The sequence below is a fragment of the Panthera pardus genome, unplaced genomic scaffold (assembly GCF_024362965.1).
Source record: "Panthera pardus isolate Hobbes unplaced genomic scaffold, ASM2436296v1 HiC_scaffold_20, whole genome shotgun sequence".
Lineage (NCBI taxonomy): Eukaryota > Metazoa > Chordata > Mammalia > Carnivora > Felidae > Panthera > Panthera pardus.
In genome coordinates, this window is record NW_026526766.1 from 29,011,274 (window position 1) to 29,034,017 (window position 22,744).

A 22,744-nucleotide genomic window follows, 5' to 3' on the forward strand; every position below is an offset into this window, starting at 1 on the left:
TCTTGAAATCTGGGACTGGGCTTTGTTCTTTCGCAAGATTACTTTGGTTATTCAGTGTCTTTTGTGGTTCCATACAAACGTTCAGTTTATTTGTTGTAGTTCTGTGAAAAATACTATTGATATTTTGATAGGAATAGCACTGAATCTACAGACTGCTTTGGGTAATATGGACACTAATTCTTCCAGGCTATGAGCATGGTATATTTTTTAGTTTGTGTCATCTTCAATTTCTTTCATCAAAGTAGTACTGTTAGATTGTTTGAGATCTTTCATTGATGAAAGTAGTTTTCAGAGTATAGGTCTTTCAACTTCTTGGTTAAGTTTATTCCTGGGTATTTAATCTTTTTTGTGCAACTGTAAATGGAGTTATCTTCTTTTTCTTTCTGCTACTTTCTTGTTAGTATATAGAAATGCAACAGATTTCTGCATATTAATTTTGTATCCTGAAACTTTATGGAATTCATTTATTCTTTAATTTTACTTTTTAAAAAATGTTTATTTATTTTTGAGACAGAGAGCACGAGCAGAGGAGTGGCAGAGAGAGAGGAGGACAGAGGATCCAAAACGGGCTCTGTGCTGACAGAAGACAGCCTGATTGATGCAGGGCTCAAACTCACAAACTATGAGATCATGATCTGACCTGATACTTAACAGACTGCACCACCCAGGCACCCCTCATTTATTAATTCTAATAGTTTTGCTGGTAGAGTCCATGGTTTTCTATGTATGACATCATGTCATATGTGCAAACTGTGACAGTTTACTTCTTCCTTATCAATATGGATGCATTTTATTTCTTTTTCTTGTCTGACTGCTGTAGATAGGACTTCCAGTACTATTTTGAATAACACTGGCAACAGTAGATGTCCTTGTTTTGTTCCCAATCTTAGAGGAAAAGCTCTCAGTTTAACTTTCTCTATTGAGTATGATGTTAGTTGTGGGTTTGTCATTTACTGAGATACCTTCCATTTAAACCTATTCTGTTGAGAGTTTTTATCATAAATGGGTGCTTAATTTTGTCAGGTGCTTTTTCTGCAAACATTAAAATGACTATGATTATTATGCTTTATTCTGTTAATGTGGTATATCACATTGATTGATTTACAAGTATTGAACTATGCTTGCATCCATGGCATATATCCCACTTGATCATGGGGATTGTACTTTAAAAAATTTGTTTTTAATATTTATTTTTGAGAGAGGGAGAGGGAAAGGGAGAGGGAGAGAGAGAGGGAGAGAGAGAGACAGAGAGAGACAGAGAGAGAGAGAGAATGAGGGGGAGAGGGGCAAAGAGAGAGATAAAGAATCTGGAGCAGGCTCCAGGCTCCGAGCTGTCAGCACAGAGCCTGACGCGGGGCTCAAACTCACAAACCACTCAAGATCATGACCTGAGCCAAAGTCATGGCTTTGACTGAGTTTGCCATGACTGAGCCACCCAGGCACCCCATGGGAAACTGTACTTTTAATTCTGTTTTATGGCCTGATGTGTGATCTGGACAATGTTCCATGTGAAACTGAAAATTCAATTCAATTTGCTAATATTTTGCTGAGGATTTTTGAATCTATGTTCATCAATAATATTGGCCTGTAATTTTCTTTTTTTGGTGCCTTTGGTTTTGGTATGAGGGTAATGGCCTCATAGAATGTATTTGGAAGTTTTCCTTCCTCTTCCATATTTTTGGAATGGTTTGAAGAGAACAGGTATTAACTTTTCTTTAAATGTTTGGAAGAATTCACCAGTGAATCCATTTGGTCATAGATTTTTGTTTGCTGAAAGTTTTCTGAAAACTGATTCAATTTCATTATAGTAATTAGTATGTTCATATTTTCTATTTCTTCCTGATTCAATTTGGGAAGATTATGTTTCTGGGAATTTATTTATTCTAGATTGTTCAATTTGTTGGCATGTAATTTTTCATAATAGTCTCTTATAATCCTTTGTATTTCGGTGGTTCTGATTGTTACTTCTCCTCTTTCATTTCTAATGTTTATTTATTTTTTTATTTCTGAGAGAGAGACAGAGCATGAGTGGGGCAGGGGCAATGAGAGAGGGAGACACAGAATCAAAAGCAGGTTCTGTCAGCATAGAGCCTGACAGGGGCTCAAACTCACAAATCACGAGATCATGACCTGGGCCAAAGTTGGGTGCTTAACCAACTGAGCCACCCAGCTGCCCTGTCCTCTTTCATTTCTGATTTTTTTTTATTTCAGTTTTTTCTTTTTCTGCCTAAAGGTTTACCAATTTTGTCTAACTTTTTAAAAAACTAGCTCTTGGGTTCACTGATCTTTTTTTTCCTTTCCTTTCCTTTTTTTTTTTTTTTACTCTCAATTTCATTTATTTCTGCTCTGATCGTCATTATTTCTTTCCTTACACTAACTTTGGGCTTTGTTCTCTTTCAAGTTCCTTTAGGTGTAAGTTTAGATGGTTTGAGATTTTTTTTTTGTTTCTTACAGTAGATCTGTATTGCTATAAACTTCCCTCTTAGAACTACTTTCACAGCATCTGAAAGATTTTGGACCATTGTGTTTGCATTTTGTCTCTGTGTATTTTTCTGATAGCCTCTCTGATTTTCTTCACTGACCCATTGGTTGTTTAACAGCAGGTTGTTTAGCCTCCACATTTGTTTCTTATTTTTCTTTTCATTTTTTCTTGTTATTGATTTCTAGTTTCATACCATGGTTGTTGGGAAAGATGCATGGTATGATTTCAATCTTCTTAAATTTACTGAGACCTGTTTTGTGGCCTAACGAGTGATTTATCTTGGATAATGTTCTATGTGCACTTGAAAAGATTGTGTATTCTGGTATTTTGGGGTGTGATGTTCTGTATATATGTAAGTCCATCTGGTCTAGAGGGTCATTCAAAGACACTGTTTCCTTATTGACTTTCTGCCTGGATGATCTAGTTATTGGAATAAGTGGGATATTAAAGTCCCCTACTATTATTAGCAATTTCTCCCTTTATGTCTGTTAATATTTGCTTTATGTATTTAGATGCTTCAGTGTTGGGTACATAGATATTTATAATTATTATACCCTCTTGGTAGATTAATCCCTTTACCATTACATAATGCCGTTGTCTCTTGTTACAGTCTTTGTTTTAAAACCTATTTTGTCTCATATGAGTATTATTACCTCACTTTTCTTCTTTTTTTTGTTTCCATTTGCATGAAATATCTTTTTCCATTCCTTCACTTTCAGTCTGTGTCTTTAGGTCTGAAATGAGTCTCTTGTAGGCAGCATGTAGATGAGGGTCTTGAGTATTTTTAAATCCACTTCATCACCTATTGCCTTTTAATTGGAGCATTTAGACCATTTACATTTAAAGTAATTATTGATAGGTATGTATATATTGCCATTTTGTTCATTGTTTTCTGTTGTTTTTGTAGTTCTTCTCTATTTCTTTCATCTCTCCTTCTCTTTCCTTATGATTGACAGCTTTCTTTAGTGTTATGCTTGGCTTTCTTTCTCTTTATTTTTTGTGTATCTACTATAGGTTTTTAGTTAATGAGTACGATGAGGTTCATGCATAACATCTTAGTTATATAGCAATCTATATTAAATTGATAGTCCTTTAGTTTGAACACATTCTAAAAGAACTTCCTTTTTACCATCCCATCCAAGGTTATATATGTACTACTACTTTTTGCTACTTTTGTCTCATAACCTTCAAGTTATAAGTTATTGTTCTACTATCTTTACTATGTGTTTCCTTTTACTCATGAAATTTTTTCCTTTTATAATTTTCTTATTTCTGATTATGGCCTTTTATTTTCCACTTAAAGAATTCCCTTTAACATTTTTTTGTAAGGCTGGTTTAGTGATGATGAACTACTTTGACTTTTGTCTGGGAAACTCTCTTTCAATTCTGAATGATAATCTTCCAAGAGAGTATTCTTGCTTGTATGTTTTTTTTTTTTTTTTTCTTTTCCCTTTCATCCTTTTGAATCTATCATGCTGCCACTCCCTTCTGACCTGGCAAAGTCTCTGCTGAAAAGTCAGCTGAAAGCCTTATGGAGTTTCCCTTTATGTTACTAGTTGTCTCTCTCTTCTTACTTTTAAAATTCTCTCTTCATCTTTAATCTTTAACATTTTAAATTAGTATGGTCATGGTGTGGACTTCCTTTGGTTCATCTTGTTTGAAATTCTTTGTACTTCCTTAACCCGGATGTCTGTTTCTTTCCCCACTTTAGGGAAGTTTTCAGCTATGATTTCTTCAGATAAATTTTCTGCCCCTTTCTCTCTTCTGTTTGTTCACTTGATGTTATCCAAGACAGCCCTTAACCTCATTTAAAAAAAGTCTTCTGTTCATCTTGGGTGTTGTTCTATTACCCTGTCTTCCAGATCACTGATCCATTCTTCTAATCTACTGTTGATTTCCTCTAATGTATTTTTCATTTATTTATTTTTCATTGATTCATTCTTTAAGTTTATTTATTTATTTTTGAGAGACAGAGAGAGAATCCCAAGCAGGCTCTGCAATGTCAGCATGGAGCCCTAACCCATGAACCGTGAGATTGTGACCTGAGCTAAAACCAAGAGTTGGACACTTAAACAACTAAGTCACTCAGGTGCCTCTGATTCATTCTTTTTTATATTATCTATGTCTTTGTTAAAGTTCTCAGTAAATTAACTGAATTTTCTCTCCATTCTGGTGAGTATCTCTAGGATCATTACTTTGAACTCCTTATCAGGAAGACTGGTAATCTCCATTTCATTTAGCTTTTTTCCTGAGTTTTGTGCTTGTTATTTTGTTTGGAGCATATTTTTCCATCTCTTCATTTTGCCTGGCCTGTATTTTGATGAATTCAGTTAAACAGTTAATTCTCCTCAACCTGAAAGAATGGCCATCTTCTGTGTAGACAATGTAGGCCTGGTGACTTTGGCTGGCTGCTTAGATCTGTGTCTAGGTAGGTTGCAGTCCCAAGATGCTCAGTACAAGGGGCTCCTGATGGGGCAGCAGAGGCCAAGGTGGGAATAGGCTGGGAGGGCCCAGGATGCCCTGCACTGGGGGTATCTTAGCAAACTGTCTGGAACCAAAGTAGTGCTGTCCTGCATCTGTGTCACCTTGGTGAGATGGCTAGAGCTACAGTGAATGCTGACCAGGGGTACCCTTGTCGGCACTGTGCTGAGGCCACCTTGGTGGGAAGGCTTGGGTTAGTATGGGCTAGGGACCCAGGCTCACTGTGGTGATAGGCTGGCTGGGGCACCTGGACCCTGCTCCCATCCATGCTACCGAGGTGGAGGGGGAGTGTAAACCATGGCACTTGCCAGGCCCTTTGATCCAGAGAGTTCCACCAGACCACCCCTCACCCGCCCCCCCCCAAACACACACACTGGCAGGGTTCTAGAGCTGGAGGCTTTATGTTCTAATTGTTCTTTTAAACCACAGGTTTTTGGTTTTTGTTTTTGTTTTTTCCTATTCCACAGGTGTCTGGTGCTGTGTGGGCTAGAGGCATGGGGCTTGCTGAGGTGGCAGGCTGGCTGTGGTGCCTAAATACTGGCCAGTCTATGCTATGAAGATGAAGGGAGAACGTAAATCATGGTGCTCACCAGCCTCTCAAACCCAAAGAATTCCAGCAGCTCCCCCACCATTTGGCAGGGGTCTAGGGCTAATTCCTCTATATTTTAGTTAGCCTTTTAAACCATGACTTTTTTTTTCTGTGCCCCAGGGCAGATGAATCTACTTATGGTACTGAGGGACCCTCTCCACTGTAGTTTGCAGTGTGTGTTCCCTTTCTTACCATGTCTCCATCTCTCTTGCCATTCTCTATGGCCTATCTTTTGTTGTGCAGAAGCTTTTCAGTCAGCCTTCAGTTTTTCAGGAGGAATTGCTCTATAAATAGGCATAGGTTTGGTATGTCTGTGGAATAGGTGTCTTCCTACATTGCCATCTTGAACCAGAATTTATGACTTACTTATTTTATAATTGTAAGTTTGTACTTCTTAATCCCCTTCATCTACTTTGCCCCCCCCTACCCCACACACACACTCCCTAACCACCATTCTGGTAACTATCAGTTTGTTCTTTGTATCTATGAGTCTGTTTCCATTTTTTCTTATTCATTTGTTTTCTTTTTAATTTTTACTTTTTTCTTAAATAAAGACATTTTATCTATCTATCTATCTATCTATCTATCTATCTATCTATCTATCTAAGGTAAGCTCTGTGTAGGGCTTGAACTCATGACCCTGAGATCAAGAGTTACATGCTCTGCCAGCTGAGCCATCCAGGTGCCTGTTTTGTTTTTTAGGTTCCACATATAAGTGAAATCATCTGGTATTTATCTTTCTCTTTTATTATTATTTTTTAGTCTTTCTCTTTATTATTTCACTTAGCACAATACCCTCAAGGTCTACCCATGTGTTTGCAAATGGCAAGATTTCATTTTTTTTCATTTTTTTATGGCTGAGTAATAACAGTCCATATACATACCATATATAACCTTTTTATACATTCATCTATTGATGGACACTTAGGTTGCTTCCATATCTGGGCTATTGTAAATAACGCTACAATGAACATAGGGGTGCGTGTTATCTCTTTGAATAGATGTTTTCATTTTCTTCAGATAAATACCTGGAAGTAGAATTCCTTGATGGTATGGTAGTTGTATTTTTAAATTTCTGAGTGACTTCCATATTGTTTTCTACAGTGGCTGCACCAATTTACATTCTTACCTACAGGGTATATAATGTTCTCTTTTCTCCATATCCCTGTCAACTCTTCCTTTTTGTCCTTTTGATGACAGCCTATCTGATAGGTGTGAGGTGATATCCCATTGTAGTTTTGATTTGCATTTCCCTGAGGGCTAGTGATGATGAGCATCTTTTCAAGTGTCTCTTGGCCATCTGTATTTCTTTGGAAAAATGTCTTTTTAAAAAGTCCTCTGCCCAATTTTAATCAATTTTTTTAAAGTTGTGAAAGTTCTTTATATATTTTGGATATTATCCCCTTAGCAGATGTATGATTTGCAAATATCTTCTCCCATTCAGTAGGTTACTTTTTCATTTTGTTGATGGTTTCCCTCACCATGAAAAGGCTTTTTTAAGTTTGACATAATCCCATTTGTTTTATTTTAGCTTTTGTTGCCCTTGCCTGAGGAAACTGGTCCAAAAAAATACCACTAAGAATGATGTCAAAGAGCTTACTGCCTATGTTTTTTCTTCTAGGAGTTATATGGTTTCAGGTCTTACATTCAAGTCTTTAATCCATTTTGAATTTATTTTTACATATGGTATAAGATAGTGGTCCAGTATTCCCAACACCATTTATTGAGTGTCTTTTCCCCATTGTATATTCTTGCCTCCATTTTTGTAGATTAACTAACTGTATATATGTGGATTTATTTCTGAACTCTCTATTCCATTGATCTATATGTCTGTTTGTGCCAGTTCCATACTATTGTAATTACTAAAGCTTTGTAGTATAGTTTGAAATCAGGGCATGTGATACCTCTAGTTTTGTTCTTTCTCAAAACTGCTTTGGCTATTTGGGATCTTTTGTGGTTCCATACGAAATTTAGGATTGTTTGTTCTAGTTCTGTGAAAAATGCCATTGGTATTTTAATGGGGATTGCAATGAATCCGCAGATTGCTTTGGGTAAGAACTGTAACAATATTAATTCTTCCAATCAATGAATATGGAATATCTTTCTATTTATTTGTACTGTCTTCAATTTCTTTCATCAGTATGTTATAGTTTTCAGAGTACAGGCCTTTCATCTCTTTGGTTAAATTTATTCCTATGTATTTTAGTCTTTTTGATGCAATTGTAAATGGGACTGTTCACTTTTTGATGTTTCATTTCTGTAGGGTAATTTTGTATCCTGTGACTTTACTGAATTCATTTATTAGTCTTAATAGTTTTTTGGTGGAGTCTTTAGGGTTTCTTAAATATAGTATCATGTCATCTGCAAATAGTGACAGTTTTATTTCTTCCTTACCAATTTCCATGTCTTTTCTTTATCTTGTCTGATTGCTATGGGCAGGGCCTCTAGTACTATGCTGAATAAAAGTGGTGAGAGTAGGCATCCTTGCCTTGTTCCTGGATCTTAGGAGCTGTATTGCTATGAACTTCCCTATTACAACTGCTTTTGCTGTGTGTCATAAATTCTGGAAAGTTGTTTCCATTTTCATTTGTCTCATAGTATTTCATTTGTTTCAGGTGACAAAAATGGCTCTAATACCTTCATGATTCAAAAGCACCTGCTGTTGACTTTTTTTTTTGTTTTTTTAATTTTTTTTTTTTTTAACGTTTATTTATTTTTGAGACAGAGAGAGACAGAGCATGAATGGGGGAGGGGCAGAGAGAGAGAGGGAGACAGAACCGGAAGCAGGCTCCAGGCTCTGAGCCATCAGCCCAGAGTCTGACGCGGGCTCAAACTCACGGACCGCGAGATCGTGACCCGGGCTGAAGTCGGACGCTTAACCGACTGAGCCACCCAGGCGCCACTGCTGTTGACTTTTTGAAATAGCTTTTAATTTTAGAACAGTTTTAGACTTCTAGTTTACTGAAAAGATAATACAGAAAGATCCCATATCTCCGACATCTGGTTTTCCATTAACATCTTAAATTAGTACATTTATCACAATTAATAAACTGATATGGATACATTTTATTAACCAAAGGACAGACTTTTTCTGATCTCCCCAGTTTTTCCATAATGTCCTTTTTCTGTTCCAGGATAATATCTAAAATACTACATTATATTTAGTTTTCATGTCTCCTTATGCTCCTCTTGGCTTTGACAGTTTCTAACACTTTCCTTTCAATGATGGCCTGGACAGTTTTGAAGAGTGCTACATAGGTATTTTTGTCATTTGTTTTTCTCATTATTAGACTGGGATTATAAAAGTTTAGGGGAGGAAGATCACAGAAGTGCCATTTTCATCACATTATATTAAGGGTACTTATAGTCAACATGTCTTATGACTGTCATGTTGACCTTGATCACTTGGCTGAGATAGTGGCTGAAAAGTGACTATTATTACTTATAGCTGGCCAGAGGTAATGTTGGTTGATATCAAGGTCTATGGACACATGGACATTTTTTCAGCTCTTAGCCTTCTGTCTGAACATGAGAGGCAGGACTAACAGGCTGGCTGCTGTGGCCTGCCTGCTCCATGCTGACTGTTTTACCAGGACTGAGGAGAACCTCCTGGGTGCTAGTTTCTGAGGTTCTTGGCAGTCCTACTTATCACTGGGACTCTCTCCATATTCACATTCAAACAGAACCTGCCCAGGGAAAGGAGCAAGAAGGGGCTCTCTGGATGCTGAGAACATTCCTGATTTGGTTGCTGGCTGCATGGTTATTTATGGTTTATGAACATTAATCAAGCTGTATGTTTTCTGTATGTATATTATATGTCAGTAAAAAATAAAAACAAAAGCAAATAAAAATTCCAAAAGCTAGCATGTGGACGCTTTTTAAATTTGGTCTTTTAACCCTTTTGAAGTGGACAGTTCATTGGCATGAAGTAAATTCACAATATTGTACAACCATCACTACTATCCATTTCTAGAACTTTTTTTCATTATCCAAAACAACTCTCCATTCCTCTCACCTGCCCAGCTCCTGGTAACCTCTATTCTACATTTTGTCTCTATAAATTTGCATATTCTAGGTACCTCATAAAAGTGAATCATATAGCATGTGTCCTTTTGTGTCTGGCTTAGTTTACTTAGAATAATGTCCTCAAGGTTCATCCATGTGGTAGCATATATCAGAATTTCATTCTTTTTTAAGGCTCCCATTGTATATACAGACCATATTTTATTTATCCATTTATCTGTTGATGGACACTTGGGTTGTTTCTACCTTTTGGCTATTGTGAATAATGCTGTTATGAACAGGGTGGCCAAGTGTTTAATTCTATTAATTCTTTTACACAGAAGTAGAATTGCCAGATCATATAGTAATTCTATGTTTAACTTTTTCAGGAACTATCAAACTCTTCCACAGTGGCTGTACCATTTTAGCATTCCCAACTGGAAATATAGGAGTGTTCCAATTTCTCTACATCCTCACCAACACTTGTTATTTCCATTTTGTTTGTAATAGCCATCCTAGAGGGTGTGGAACGTTACCTCATCATGGGTTTTAATTTGCACCTCCCTAATGGCTAATAATGTTGAGCATTTTTTCAGGTGGTTATTAGCTATTTATGATCTGTTGTCCATTTTTGAATTGGGTTTTTGCTGTTGTTGAGTTGTAAGAATTCCCAATATATTCTGGATACTAACCCCTTTGTCAGATACGTGATTTCCAAATATTTTCTTCCCATTCCTGAGTTTGTCTTTTCACTGTCTTGCTTGTATCTTTGATGAACAACATGTTTTAATTTTGATGAATTTCAGTTTATTTATTTTTTGTTGGTGGTGCCTGTGCCTCTGGGGACATTATCCAAGAAGTCATTGCCTAACCCAATGCCATGAATGATACTCACTTTTGACTTGGACCATTCTTTATCCCTCATGTCATCTGGGTTTCAGAAAGAATTCTTTGTAATTAGCAAACACTGTTTTTAATTAACAAACAAAATTTTTTGGATTGCTATAGTGAACACTTCTCACTGAAGTCTTGTCCATCTTCATGACGAATGTAACTGAAAGAGTAACTACATGGGAAGACAGAAGACCTAGCTTTACTATGGACTCTGACAGTAATTGTGACCTCTTTTTTCAGAGCCTCCATTTTCTTCCTTATTATAAAGGTGTCACAAGGGGCAGGCTCTGGGGTCCATCCCAACTTTCAACTTCATTGCCTGTCCATCCATGTTTGGATAGCACCCTGGTACACATACTTGTCAAAGGCCAGGCAATCCTCATACCTGGAATGCAAATGAGAATTAGCACACTATTAAAGGGGAGACTTACAAGGGTGATGACTTCTCGAGCAATCGCATGGCCTCCAGGAGCCCATAGCAGGAAGTTCAGGAGGAGGTGCCTGATCAGCTGTTGACATGAAGGTGGTCTGGGGTCTCTGTCTTGGCTCTCTGCAGCTGCTGCCTGTAGATCCCTGGCTGAGAGAGTTGGACTTCTGAGCAGCTTCTTGAGGTGGCTGAGCACTGCCTTTACCTCTACCTGGGAAGTATAATTTCAAAGGTGAGAGATTAGGGAAGAGTCAGGACCTGTATGGTTCTAGGATTTATTTGGGACTTTGAAGCAAGCCCTAGAAAGAGGAGAGGACTGGCGACCTAGGGAAGGCAGACAGAGGCGACTCATGTCTGAGCTTATACTCTGTTCCACACAAACCCAAATGGGCGTAATGGAAATTTCTTGACTTTCTTTCGTCTTGCTAAGCAGCCAAGGCACCACGCCAGGAATTGACCTTTTTTTTTTTTTTTTGTAAGAAAAGAGACGGAGAAAAATCCTCAGCAGAATGTAGTCAGATTTTTATATTGTGGGAAAAGGAACAAAAGGCTCCTTGAAGACTCGCTCTCTATCATAGCCACAAATCAATTAAAGCCCCATGCAATTGGACCTCCACTGAGCCAATGTTCTGATAAGAATGAGGTTTGCCTTTTGCCTTTTGTTATCTCTGAGGGGAGGAAACACACACATACACACACACACCACATTTGTTTTGTTTTAGACACTGGGACAGTGTTCATACATGTTGAAAGCATAAGCAGAGGTCACAAGTCTGTAGAATTCACATAATGTGATTGTTATAGGTCTGTGGGTTGTTTTTGCATAAAAAATACTTATTTCATGCTGAGACTTCTGCTTGCTATAAGAATAGTACATCAAGATGTGACGTGGAAAACAAAGAAAAACTGAAAGCCATAGATCCAAAATGCCACATGGAACTCATGAACAGCTATGTTCCATCATTTTCGAAAGAGTACTTAGGCCTATTCTGAGAATTCCCATGACCAATTTTATGGATTTTGTGTGAGTCGTCTTTTTTTTTCCCCTGGAAGTTAAAGCCTCATTCAATGAAGTCTGTCATAAACTCCAATACACTAGGAGTGCTGTGTGAGCTATTCTGACCACAATCCAAGACCGTGAGAAACTGTACCATGGGGCTCTTCCACGGAGAATGGCAGCGTTCCAACAGGAGAGGGCTACTCTCTCACCACCTCCTCTGTCAGCTGGGCCCAGCCTGCCCTCATCTGATGGCATCTATGGGAGCCCAAGACCATCTTACCATCTAAAAGGTCTGCAAAAATGTCAGGGCTTAGGAAGCTATGCCTTCATATCCATTTTCTTCTTGACTGGCATTTGATTTTCTACCCTTGTTCAGTACTCCCTAAGACTGGTTGTCTTCATCCCAGACCATCTTTCCCTTCAAATGCCTTCCACATCCATAAGCTTTCACCTGACATGCCAAAACTTTAAATGCTTTTTAATTTGTTTTTAGTAAAAGAGATAAGCTTTCTTTTCTAAGGATTACTTTTTATCCTGCATTATGAAAATTTACATATGTTCACTAGAAAGTCTGAACAACAAGGTATGATGTACCTCCACCATCCAAATGAAAGATCTGATCTAACTTAATCTCAGGCTGGTCTTGCTCCATTTTCTCCAGGGGAGATGGAGGAAACCAGGTTCACAACCTTCTCATTTGTTCCCCAGGCCTTGTGAACCCAGAGCTCACTATGCACCATGTTTGCTTACAGTTCTCACAATGCACTGTAAGTAATTTCATGTATCTATGACATAAAGTCTTTGAGAACATGATTTTTCATGGCAGAATGTTAGTCCATGGTTAGAATATGTCACAATTTATTTAGTCAGTTCCATACCATTGAAAGTTTAGGCCATTTCTAACATCTGCAATTACAACAATGCTGTAATGATATTCTTATACATAAATCTTTGTATGGATCTCTAATTACTTCCCTAGGATAATTCCTAGAGGTGGAATAACAAAGTCAGAGTATGAACCCTGGCTTAATTCTTATGGGTATTCAAACACAGGCATTTTGTGTTTTTATCATGATTAAATTCAAAGTTAGCAAAAGAAGATGAACACTGGCTGGCAGCAAACAGGGTCTGCAGAGAGAAGGGCGCGTCTTTGTGCGGCAGTCGCCCTTGCTCCCCCGTTACTGAACCTCAAGGATGGCCAGTGGAGGCTGGCCCACAATACGCTGTCAGGGCTGAGCGATTAACCAGGATTTAATGACACCTTTTGAGGAAAGGGCACAGATGTTGTCAGGCTCATTCAAATCTCACAATAAACATGCGTTCAAAGGCAGCTCACAGTTTGTTTCTCAAGTCACCCAACAGACCATCAAAGGGATTTAAAGTTCACAAAACCCAGGAGAGAAAGAGGTATGTATTACTAAACTAGGAAAACTGGGCCCACTTCCTCCCCAGGATGTCACACACACCAGTGCCTCAGGTTGGGCACCAAGGAGGAAGAGGCTTTAGGCTCACAAACATGAAACGTGTCTTCAGTCACAAGACAGATAGCCCCTCTCACAGGATAGCTAAGAAGGAAGCGAACATGCTGGTGCTAAACTACTCTGAGTGAACTGATCTATTTTTATCCAGTATGCTACAGGATCCCTGCAGTAAGAACTATGTACAGATTAAAAAAAAAAAAAAAAAAAAAAAGCCAAGGTAAGTATTAGACATGCCAATGCAGAACTTTCTAGAAATTACCTTTCTTTTGGACAATTTATTTCTCTACCTTTCAAAAGTGAATCTCTGTCCATTTCAATGATTGATCAGGAATTTAACATATAACTTACCAACTTAGCTTATAAGGAATCAAATATAAAGTATATATAACAGGGCTTTGAAAATCATTAGTGCTATATACATTTTAACTATTATCACTAAAAATAAGATAATGAAAACATAATTAGGATTTCTCTTAATAAGTTTAAGTTTAATGTGATATTTTAAAAGGGAGATAGAAAGCTTTCTTCTTAGTCATAAAGCAACCCTCAAAACATACGTGGATTATGATAATTTCTTAAAAACGTATTTTTGATCCAAAATAAATTATCACCAAATTTCAACTTTTTAAAATCTAAAACTCTTTCTTTCCTTTGCCATGCAAGTATTCGTTCATTTTTTTGAATGTTTATCCATTTCTGGGAGAGAGAGAGAGAGAGAGACAGACAGACAGAGACAGAGACAGTGTATGCAGGGGAGAGGCAGAGAGAGAGATGGAGACAGAGAATTTCAAGCATGACATGGGGCTCAAAACCACAAACCGTGAGATCAAGACCTGAGCCAAAATCAAGAGTCGGACACTTAACCAACCGAGCCACCCAGGCACCCCATGCCATGCGAGTCTTTAAATAAGAAAAATATACAGACATATCTGTACTAGTCTCTGCTTTTTTCAAACAGAAAACATGAAGCAAATAGGAAACTTACTCTCTACATAAAGAAACTTGCTCCCTTTAATTATTAAAATTAGCAAAAAGTGTTAGCAGCTAAAGTTTTAAAAACCGGCAAATAAACATTTGCAAGGGAGGTGCCAATGCCTTTAATCAAAGCACTGCTTCCTGTAGTCATTATACTCTGCATAAAATAAAAACTCGATTTGCCATAGACAGCCAGTCCTGTATTAGCTGCTCTGTTATTTAGGGAATGCCCAAGTCCTTTTTCAGAAGCTAAGGGGTTAATATCAGATTACTTTAGTAAGAGTGCTAAACAAAGCCTGTAATGTGAGGATTTGTTGTCTGATCCAAGAAAGCAGTAAGTCAAGACGGAAGCAGACAGGGACAGGCTGCTGATCAGAGAGAGGACAGTGCTCCTTAGAGGAGCGGTCAGATTCTGCACGGCAAATGCTAGAGGACTTGGCCCCTGGGCCAGGGCTGACTGTAAACAAGGGCACTGGTGGCAGCTGAGCAAGAACAGATAAAACAATGTGGGGGACAGAAGGGCTATGCCTCATCTCTGTGGTGCTTCCCAGGAAAGCAGAGTGGCAGTTTCCCATGTCTAGTCAACTCTGTGAGGCAAGAAGACGCCTCCAACCACAAACCTAGCATGCGTGCACTCACCCATCTGGGTGGATGTGTACATGCTACCACACGTGAGCACAGTGAACAGCCAGTGCTTAGGTGCCTGGGGGTTACTGGAGGCCAAACCCACCACAGGCCCCTTCCTGCAGCATCTTTTCTGATCCCAAGAGACGAACCCAGAGCACCACACACAGCACGTCCTGCCACCCACCATGGTCTGTGCTCGCTGCTGACTCCTGTCACGTGGACTGTGGCTGAAGGCCAAGAGCCACAGCAGGGCTTCTGGGGGTTCAGCTTCTGACATCACTAACTGCTCAGCCGCGATGTCAGCCCATCCTCCAAAGTGAATGAACAAAAACCAGCACTCAAAGGGGCCTCCGTAGGACCTGGAACAGAACCAAAACACATGGCAGCTGGGCAACTTGACTTCTTTCTCTTTTCGGTTCTTAGAGCAGCTGTAATGTCTGCGAATGGTTGGCTTAAATTGTTCTTATCCACTGAGGTACATCTTGCAAGGAATACAAGTTAGATTTAAAAAATAGCTCACAATGCCATTCTGAACCCATCACAGGACCTTCAAAGGCAGGTCTTTCAAAATCCCATGTGTCCCGAGGACTTTAGACACTTAAATCTTTATATCCAAGGACCATGAGTGGCTACAGGCTTTGACAAAGAAAGGTTCTGGGCCATGACCAACAGGGATGCTACAAGATGAGAGCTTTCAGGCCCCCTCTGCTTTCTGCAAGGCCTGTACAGCTGGGCTGCTGTGAAGAGGGGGCCTCCCAGCCCTGAGGCAGCCACCCAGGTAGCTCCAGAGCAAGAAATGAGGGGGCTCCCTGGGGTCCAGATGGAGACCAGGAAGGGATGCAGACAAAAACATATGTTATTTCCTTTCTGACAAAACACAAGGTTCTGGTCAGTATTTTGGCAATGATGAACTTTGAATGGGCTGCATACTGTATATTCTTTCCTGTCATGTATGGGAAGCTGAAAAGTTAGAAGCTTTTATGAAGCTATCCTTTTGCCATGCTGGGAATGGACAGGCACACTGGCTATTTAAAAGATAGACTCTGTTCAAGGAAAGGACCTATTAATATGCACAGTGACAGTGTCAGCAGCTTAACATCTCCCCTGGGGAAAATGGAGTGGGACTGGCCTAAGATCAGAACTTCTCTTCTGAACCGGGGAGGTTCCTGGAACAGGAGAGCTCTGGGCCCCTCTTGGTTGGATCTGGGTCTGCTATGTCTGTTCTGAGAGCAAGTGATTAAATGTTTTAACATCTAGCTTGTGGAACAGTGGAGAGAAGAAGAAAGGGGAGTGAGTATTAATCTTACTTGTCCCACAAGAGGAAGAACTGGTGCTCTGTGGGCCACATTAGCGATCTGCTGGGTTATGATGGCTGAAAAGCCAGGAATGGGTTCCACAGAGGATCTTCCCTACAGACCTCACTATAAGCTGAGCAGCGGGGCTCTCTCACACTCCCTGGACAGAGGCTACAGGGCCTACCTTGCAGAAATGGGCCGGGTTCTTTTTCCTCTTTTCTACAGTAACTGAGTATGTGAGGCAGTCCTAGTGGCTGGCTAAGAAAGCACCGGAACCTGTTCACTGGCCCCTCCCTGCAGGTGGACCCAGAAATCTAGTTAAGGCAGATCTAAGTTAGGTAAGAGTCCCATGAGGCTTTGCGTTGAGGTCCTGCTCTTCACCAGAGACAACCTGAAAGCATGCACATGGGACTGACAGGTGTTACAGGCCATTACCATGCTGATACTCTGAACCCCACTTGGCTGCCAGTTCTTTTTGCCTCCTTTATTGGTAAGAATCTTGAGTGCGGGGTGGTGAGTAACCGGCACCAAATGTGCATCAGTGATCATGAACATAAGGAGCACCAACCGTAATATGTGATGGCTCAGCGAGCAGATTACAGAGAATTTCAAGAGGGAATAGTGGCAAAAGGAACAAATAGAGATGGTCTTAGTAAGTTAGTACAGACAACAAATAAAATATTTGTACTCTAAAAAAAAAAGTAAATCAAGAGGAAGGTGCAGGGTGTTATGTCACAAAGAAGTTAGTAAAGCCTAAATGGGATTGCTTTTAGGAAAATTAACGCATGAGAGTACTTAATATCATGTTAGAAACTAATTTATGTTAGAATATAATTCTAATTTTAGACAAATTTCTATTTAAAAATTTTTTTTTAAGTTTATTTTTGACAGGGAGAGAGAGACAGAACATCAGTCAGGGAGAGGCAGAGAGAGGGAGACACAGAATCCAAAGCAGGCTCCAGGCTCTGAGCTGTCAGCACAGCGCACGATGCAGGGCTCCAACTCACGGACCACGAGATCATGACCTGAGCCAAAGTCAGACACTCAACCGACTGAGCCACCCAGGCGCCCCTAAACAAATATTTATTAAAAAGAGGAGGAAAAAGGGACATTTTACCCTACTGTGCAGGAGAAATTTAGAATTTCCTTCCCTAGAGAGCACAGAGGAAGGGAGAAGACCAAGGGACCCAGAGAGCACGGTCCTCTGCATGGCTGGGGGTGGTGGCAGCATGCGGGCTCTGCTGTTTTCCTAGGGTCTGCTCTTCTTCTCGTTATGCTTGTACATCTCAAGATCCAATACCAATACTACTCAGGACAGTTTCTATACAAGGTATTTACATATGCACTGCTGCTGAGCTGCTCAGAGTGACACACGTGCAGCTATGTGCTTCTTCCACTTCTCACTCAGCAAGGTGCTTACCTGTTTGGGCGTGGTCACAGACCAGTAATGCCTTCCCCTTGGCCCTCCTCAAACAGATGATAAGGATCAAGAGAAACCACTGTGAGACGGACCTAGGCATCATTAGGATTTGCTTACCCATGAGTCTGGTCTTCAACTATTTCTCTGAGCATTTCAGAAATATGTTTCAGTGGCTGGTGCCACAGTTTTTGTGGGATATCTGTGGGTGGAGAGACAAACCAGAGGGAGCTGAAGAAAAGTAAAACCTATTAGGATCGTCTGCAGCTAAGACCAAAAGAGCTTTGGAAAAAGGCTATATTTTTCCTGGCCCATGGGACCCATACCACTGGTCTCCCGCTGTTCCCAGCCAGCATCCACCCTTTAGGCCTGGGAAGATCCTCAGTGTTACACAGAACTAAACTTCAAAGGCTCTTTAACTCAGGTACACAGAAGTAGACAAACTCCATAAGCAGCCCACCCTAGGACTGAAAATGTTACGTTGCAGATACCTCACGTTTTTTCTTTTCTACCCAACCCCTCACTCCTTATCACTGACAATTTGTGATTTCAAAGTACATGGAGATGGTAATAAAAGTCAACAAGGAACTAAGGAGAGGCTGCTCAATTGTTTTTCTATGACTGTGCTGAATTCAGAATATGATTACAGGTTTATAGGGAAGAATGGGCCAGAAAAATAATACATGGGTATCATGTGAACAAATGTCTTTTCTTAGTTAGTTTTTCTGGTTTCATAATTATCCCAAGGTTTTAGATACGCACGTATCTGCAGTTCTAAGTAATATCTGAAAAAGTTACCACATATCCATACAGTGATAGATTCTATAATTAAATACACGAGAAGATAATGTAAGTGATAAGGCAGCTACTGTAACTACCCCGTAAGTGTTACAGATGAAAAGATCATCTTTCCCTCCTCTGAATGCCCATTACTCTTGATTTGTAGCCTTTGAAAGCATTTTTCATTTTCTTCTTTGTATTAATTATTTAGATACTTATTTCATGTCCCCCCACTTGTAGCTCTTGGATAGTCAGGACTTGTAAGTGATCTATCTTTTATGCCCCACAGGACTTTACTTTTATGTCCCACAGGGACCCAATCAATTTCTGATGAATAGAAGATTCTACTATTAAAAAATACTTCAATTTGTGAATTAAACATTCATTTTTTCCAAAAAGAATAGGCTGAAAAGTAGCATAGGAGCAACTTCTGCTTAAATTTACTTATTTATTTTTGGACACAAATCTAAGACCATCACACAAAGGAAAAGGTAGTAAATAGGTGAGTTCCATGCCCAAGATACCCCCTTAGTCTTGTGTTTATAGGTTTCCCAACTTACAAAATAATAACTCCAATATTTCTTCTGGAGCTCATTCAGTTCTCACGTAGGCTGACCTCAGGCTTCTCTAATCTGACCTAAGCTGTAAAGTGTACTTCTAGAAAGAGAAATTTGTTATCCAAGTTTTCCCACTGTGTTCCCACAGGTTAAATTTCACCAAACTGTTGATCAGAGGTCCCAGCAGCCTCACTACCACCTCCACCACTAGCATCTGAGAGGACAGTGTCATATGGGTCATTCTGGGTAAAAACCTACATCTTTTAGAAAAACAAAGAGAAGGGGTGCCTGAGTGGCTCAGTCAGTTGAGCGTCCAACTCTTGATTTCAGGTCAAGTCATGATCCTGGGGTTGTGGGATCGAGCCCCACATTGGGCTCCAAGCTGAAGACTAAAGCCTGCTTAAGATTCTCTCTCTCTCTGCCCCTCTCCCTGCTTGCTCTCTCTCTAAAATAAAATAAAATAAAATAAAATAAAATATAATAAATATTTAAAAGAAAATGAAGAGGAATTTGAATTTTGTAAAATACTCTGAAACTTGAAATACTCTTGTAAAATACTCTTGAAACTTTTCTCGAATGAATCAATCTACTCAGGAAAAAGGCAAGTAAAAATGGCATGAAAAAGGAAATATCACTGGCTCTTTCCCTCTTTCCTTCCACAGTTAAAATGCCTTCTTCTCTGGCACAGAGCCAGTGCTGTGTCAGTGCTGCCTTTCCTTCAGATTCTAGGCTTTAGTGGAAGGGGAAGGACACCTTTATTCTCTATGCCTGAAATGTTTCCTAAACACAAGTTCTCAGACATGTTAACAGACCAATGCCAGTTGGATTAAAGATGGGATCATCAATTTCCCAACTGGATGTGGCCAATGGAAGGCTGGCAAATGAGACCAGAGAAGGCCATGATTTAATACACTTACTGAATTCTTTCAAAAGTCTTTTTCCCTTGGCTTGGTTAGGAGAAATTTCCCCTAAATTTCCTTGGCTTTGTTCATCGTTTTATCTTTTCTTCTGTAACAAGGGGCACAGAGCGGAAAGAATGAAATACAAATAAATGTACTGTTTTAACCTACCTCAGCCAAGTCTTAGCCTGTTCTTGGCATTCAGGTGGATCTAGCTGGCACCAGCATAAGCCTGGGTTATCCTGAGCAGGCTATCAAAACCTAACAAGAGGACATTTTTTTTTTTCTTTCTTTTGGTAAGTAATGGTAACTGGGAAGTCCAGCAAATTCTCATATCAAAATCCCACAGATGTGAGACCCTGGGAGCTTAAAAGGATGTTAGAGATGACTGATTCCATCTCCCTTGTTTTACAGAGAAGGAACTGGTAGGGAAGGGTTATGATTTGTCAGCCCTCTTTCTCAGAAATTATTTTAATATAGGCAGAATTGACTTTCACATACCTTTTGGGTGTTGAAGCAGCACCATAACAAGAGATGGAGAAGCATAAGGAAAGTAGGTCTTGAGTGTAAACTTCAGCTACAATAATTCAAAACCAAATGAATGTTAGGGTTGAAAGGGGTATTAAGAAAGAACAAAATCTTACATCATCTGCCCCAAAATGACTGCTTAGTACTAACATGGTCAGAATGTTTTCTTAAACATTTATTTAAAAAAAATTTTTTTGGGGGGGCGCCTGGGTGGCTCAGTCGGTTAAGCAGCTGACTTCAACTCAGGTCATGATCTCGCAGTCTGTGAGTTTGAGCCCCGCGTCGGGCTCTGTGCTGACAGCTCAGAGCCTGGAGCCTGCTTCAGATTCTGTGTCTCCCTCTCTCTGACCCTCCCCTGTTCATGCTCTGTCTCTCCCTGTCTCAAAAATAAATAAACTTTAAAAAAAAAAAAATTAAAAGAAAAAAAAAATTTTTTTTCCAATAAACTTGTAAATATGTTCTAGAAAAATGAACCTTTTTGAAATCACCTTCTGGAGCTTAAGAAAAATAGAGTTATCCTCCTGATGTCTTCACAGCAGGTCTTTACCTCAAATGAACCAGATTATGCACATAAATCCATTTAAGTGAGAGTTTCCAAGGCAGTTGTGATATTAGATATTCCAGCATGATTTTTTAACAACAAAAATAAGCATGAAACAACAATGGTGCTCACTATACTTTGAGGGCCAAAGAGCTATAGTTATTTACGCCTTCAGAAGGCACAGAGGCTTTCAAGTACTTTGTAAGAAATTGAGGGAAAATCTAGAAACAGTGAAGTGCATAGGCTTTGATGAGTTTTGGTAATCTGTAAATCCATGTGACCATCACCCCAGTCAAAATAGAGAACATTTCTATCACCCCAAAAAGTTCCTTTGTGGTCCCACCACTCCCTGGCAACCAATACTGTGATTTCCACAAAAGAGATTTGTTTTGCTTATTCTTGGATTTCATATGAATAGAATCATAGAGTATGTATTCTTTTGTGTCTGGTTTGGCTCAAACTTTTTTTTTTTTTTTTTTTTTAAGATTCATCCATGTTAATGTGCATAAGTAGTTCATTCTTTTTTTATTGTTGACATAATCATTTTATGAATATACCATAATGTTTATTCATTCTCCTATTGATGGGTACCTGGGTTGTTTCCAGTGTGAGGTTATTATGAATAAAGCTGCAAATTAACATTCATATTTATGTCTTTTTGTGGACATGTGCTTTTTCTTGGGTAAATACCACAGGAATGGAATTACTGGATCATGGAGTACACGCTGTTTAACTTTATAAGAAACTGCCATGTAGTTTTCTAGAACGGCTTGTACCATCTCACACCCCTACCAGCAATTTATGAGAATTCCAGTTGCTCCACACACTGCAAACATTTGATATTTTCAATCTTACTAACTTCAGCTATTCCAGTGGGTATGAACTGTCACTACTTTATGGGTTTACTATGCATTTACTTGATGGCAAATGATGTAGAACAATTTTCATGTGTTTATTGCCAACTTATATATGTTTTTTGAAGTGTGTATTCATCTCTTTTGTCCATTTCACAAAACTGAGTTGTTTCTTAGGGACTAAGAGATTTTTATTCTGGACACAAATTCTCTGTCAAATATATGTATTAAAAATAATTTCTTGGGGAGCCTGGGTGGCTCAGTCGGTTGGGTGTCCAACTTCAGCTCGGGTCATGATCTCAGAGTTTGTGAGTTTGAGCCCCAGGTCAAGCTCACTGCTGTCAGCCTGTCAGTGCAGAGCCAGCTTCAGATCCTCTGTCCCCCTCTCACTACCCCTCCCCCACTCGCGTGCTCACGTGCGCTCTCTCTCTCAAAAATAAACATTAAAAAAAAAAAGAAAAGAATTTCTCTCAGTTAGTGCTTGCCTCTTCACTTTCTTAACAATGTCTATCAGAGAACAGAAGATTTTAATTCTGATGAAATCTATAATTTACCCATTTTTTTTGGATGGTTTGTGCTCTTTTTGCATCCCTCCTAAGAAATCTTAGATCGTTCCAATATAAAAAAGATACTCTCCTATGTTTTCTTCTAGGAGCTTTATAGTTTTAGCATTTACGCTGAAGTCCATGATCCACCTCAAATTAATTTTTGTGTTGGTGAGTTAAGAGGTTCATTTTTTTCTCATTTAGATAATTGGCTGTTTCAGCACAACTATTCAAAACTTTCCCTATTGAATTGCCTTGGTGTCACTCTCAAAGATCAATTTACTACACACATACACACACACACACACACACACACACACACACACACACACACGTATGAACTTTGTATGGATATATCTCTCTGGACTTT

General features: G+C 39.3%; 1 protein-coding gene across 5 annotated transcripts in view; it reads right to left on the reverse strand.

The window, feature by feature from the left end:
• The window catches only part of FANCC (FA complementation group C), a 278,492-nt gene that overhangs the window by 8,478 nt on the left and 247,270 nt on the right, over positions 1-22,744 (reverse strand). For 4 of the 5 annotated variants that reach the window (XM_019423448.2, XM_019423449.2, XM_019423447.2 and 1 more), the window contains 4 exons: positions 20,408-20,483; positions 17,791-17,872; positions 15,143-15,317; positions 10,880-11,086 (listed from right to left, as the gene is read on the reverse strand). In XM_019423448.2, the coding sequence (XP_019278993.2) occupies positions 10,880-11,086; positions 15,143-15,317; positions 17,791-17,872; positions 20,408-20,483 (540 nt within the window). The remainder of the gene's footprint in view (positions 1-10,879; positions 11,087-15,142; positions 15,318-17,790; positions 17,873-20,407; positions 20,484-22,744) is intronic. The other variant, XM_019423451.2, reaches the window with a different exon arrangement.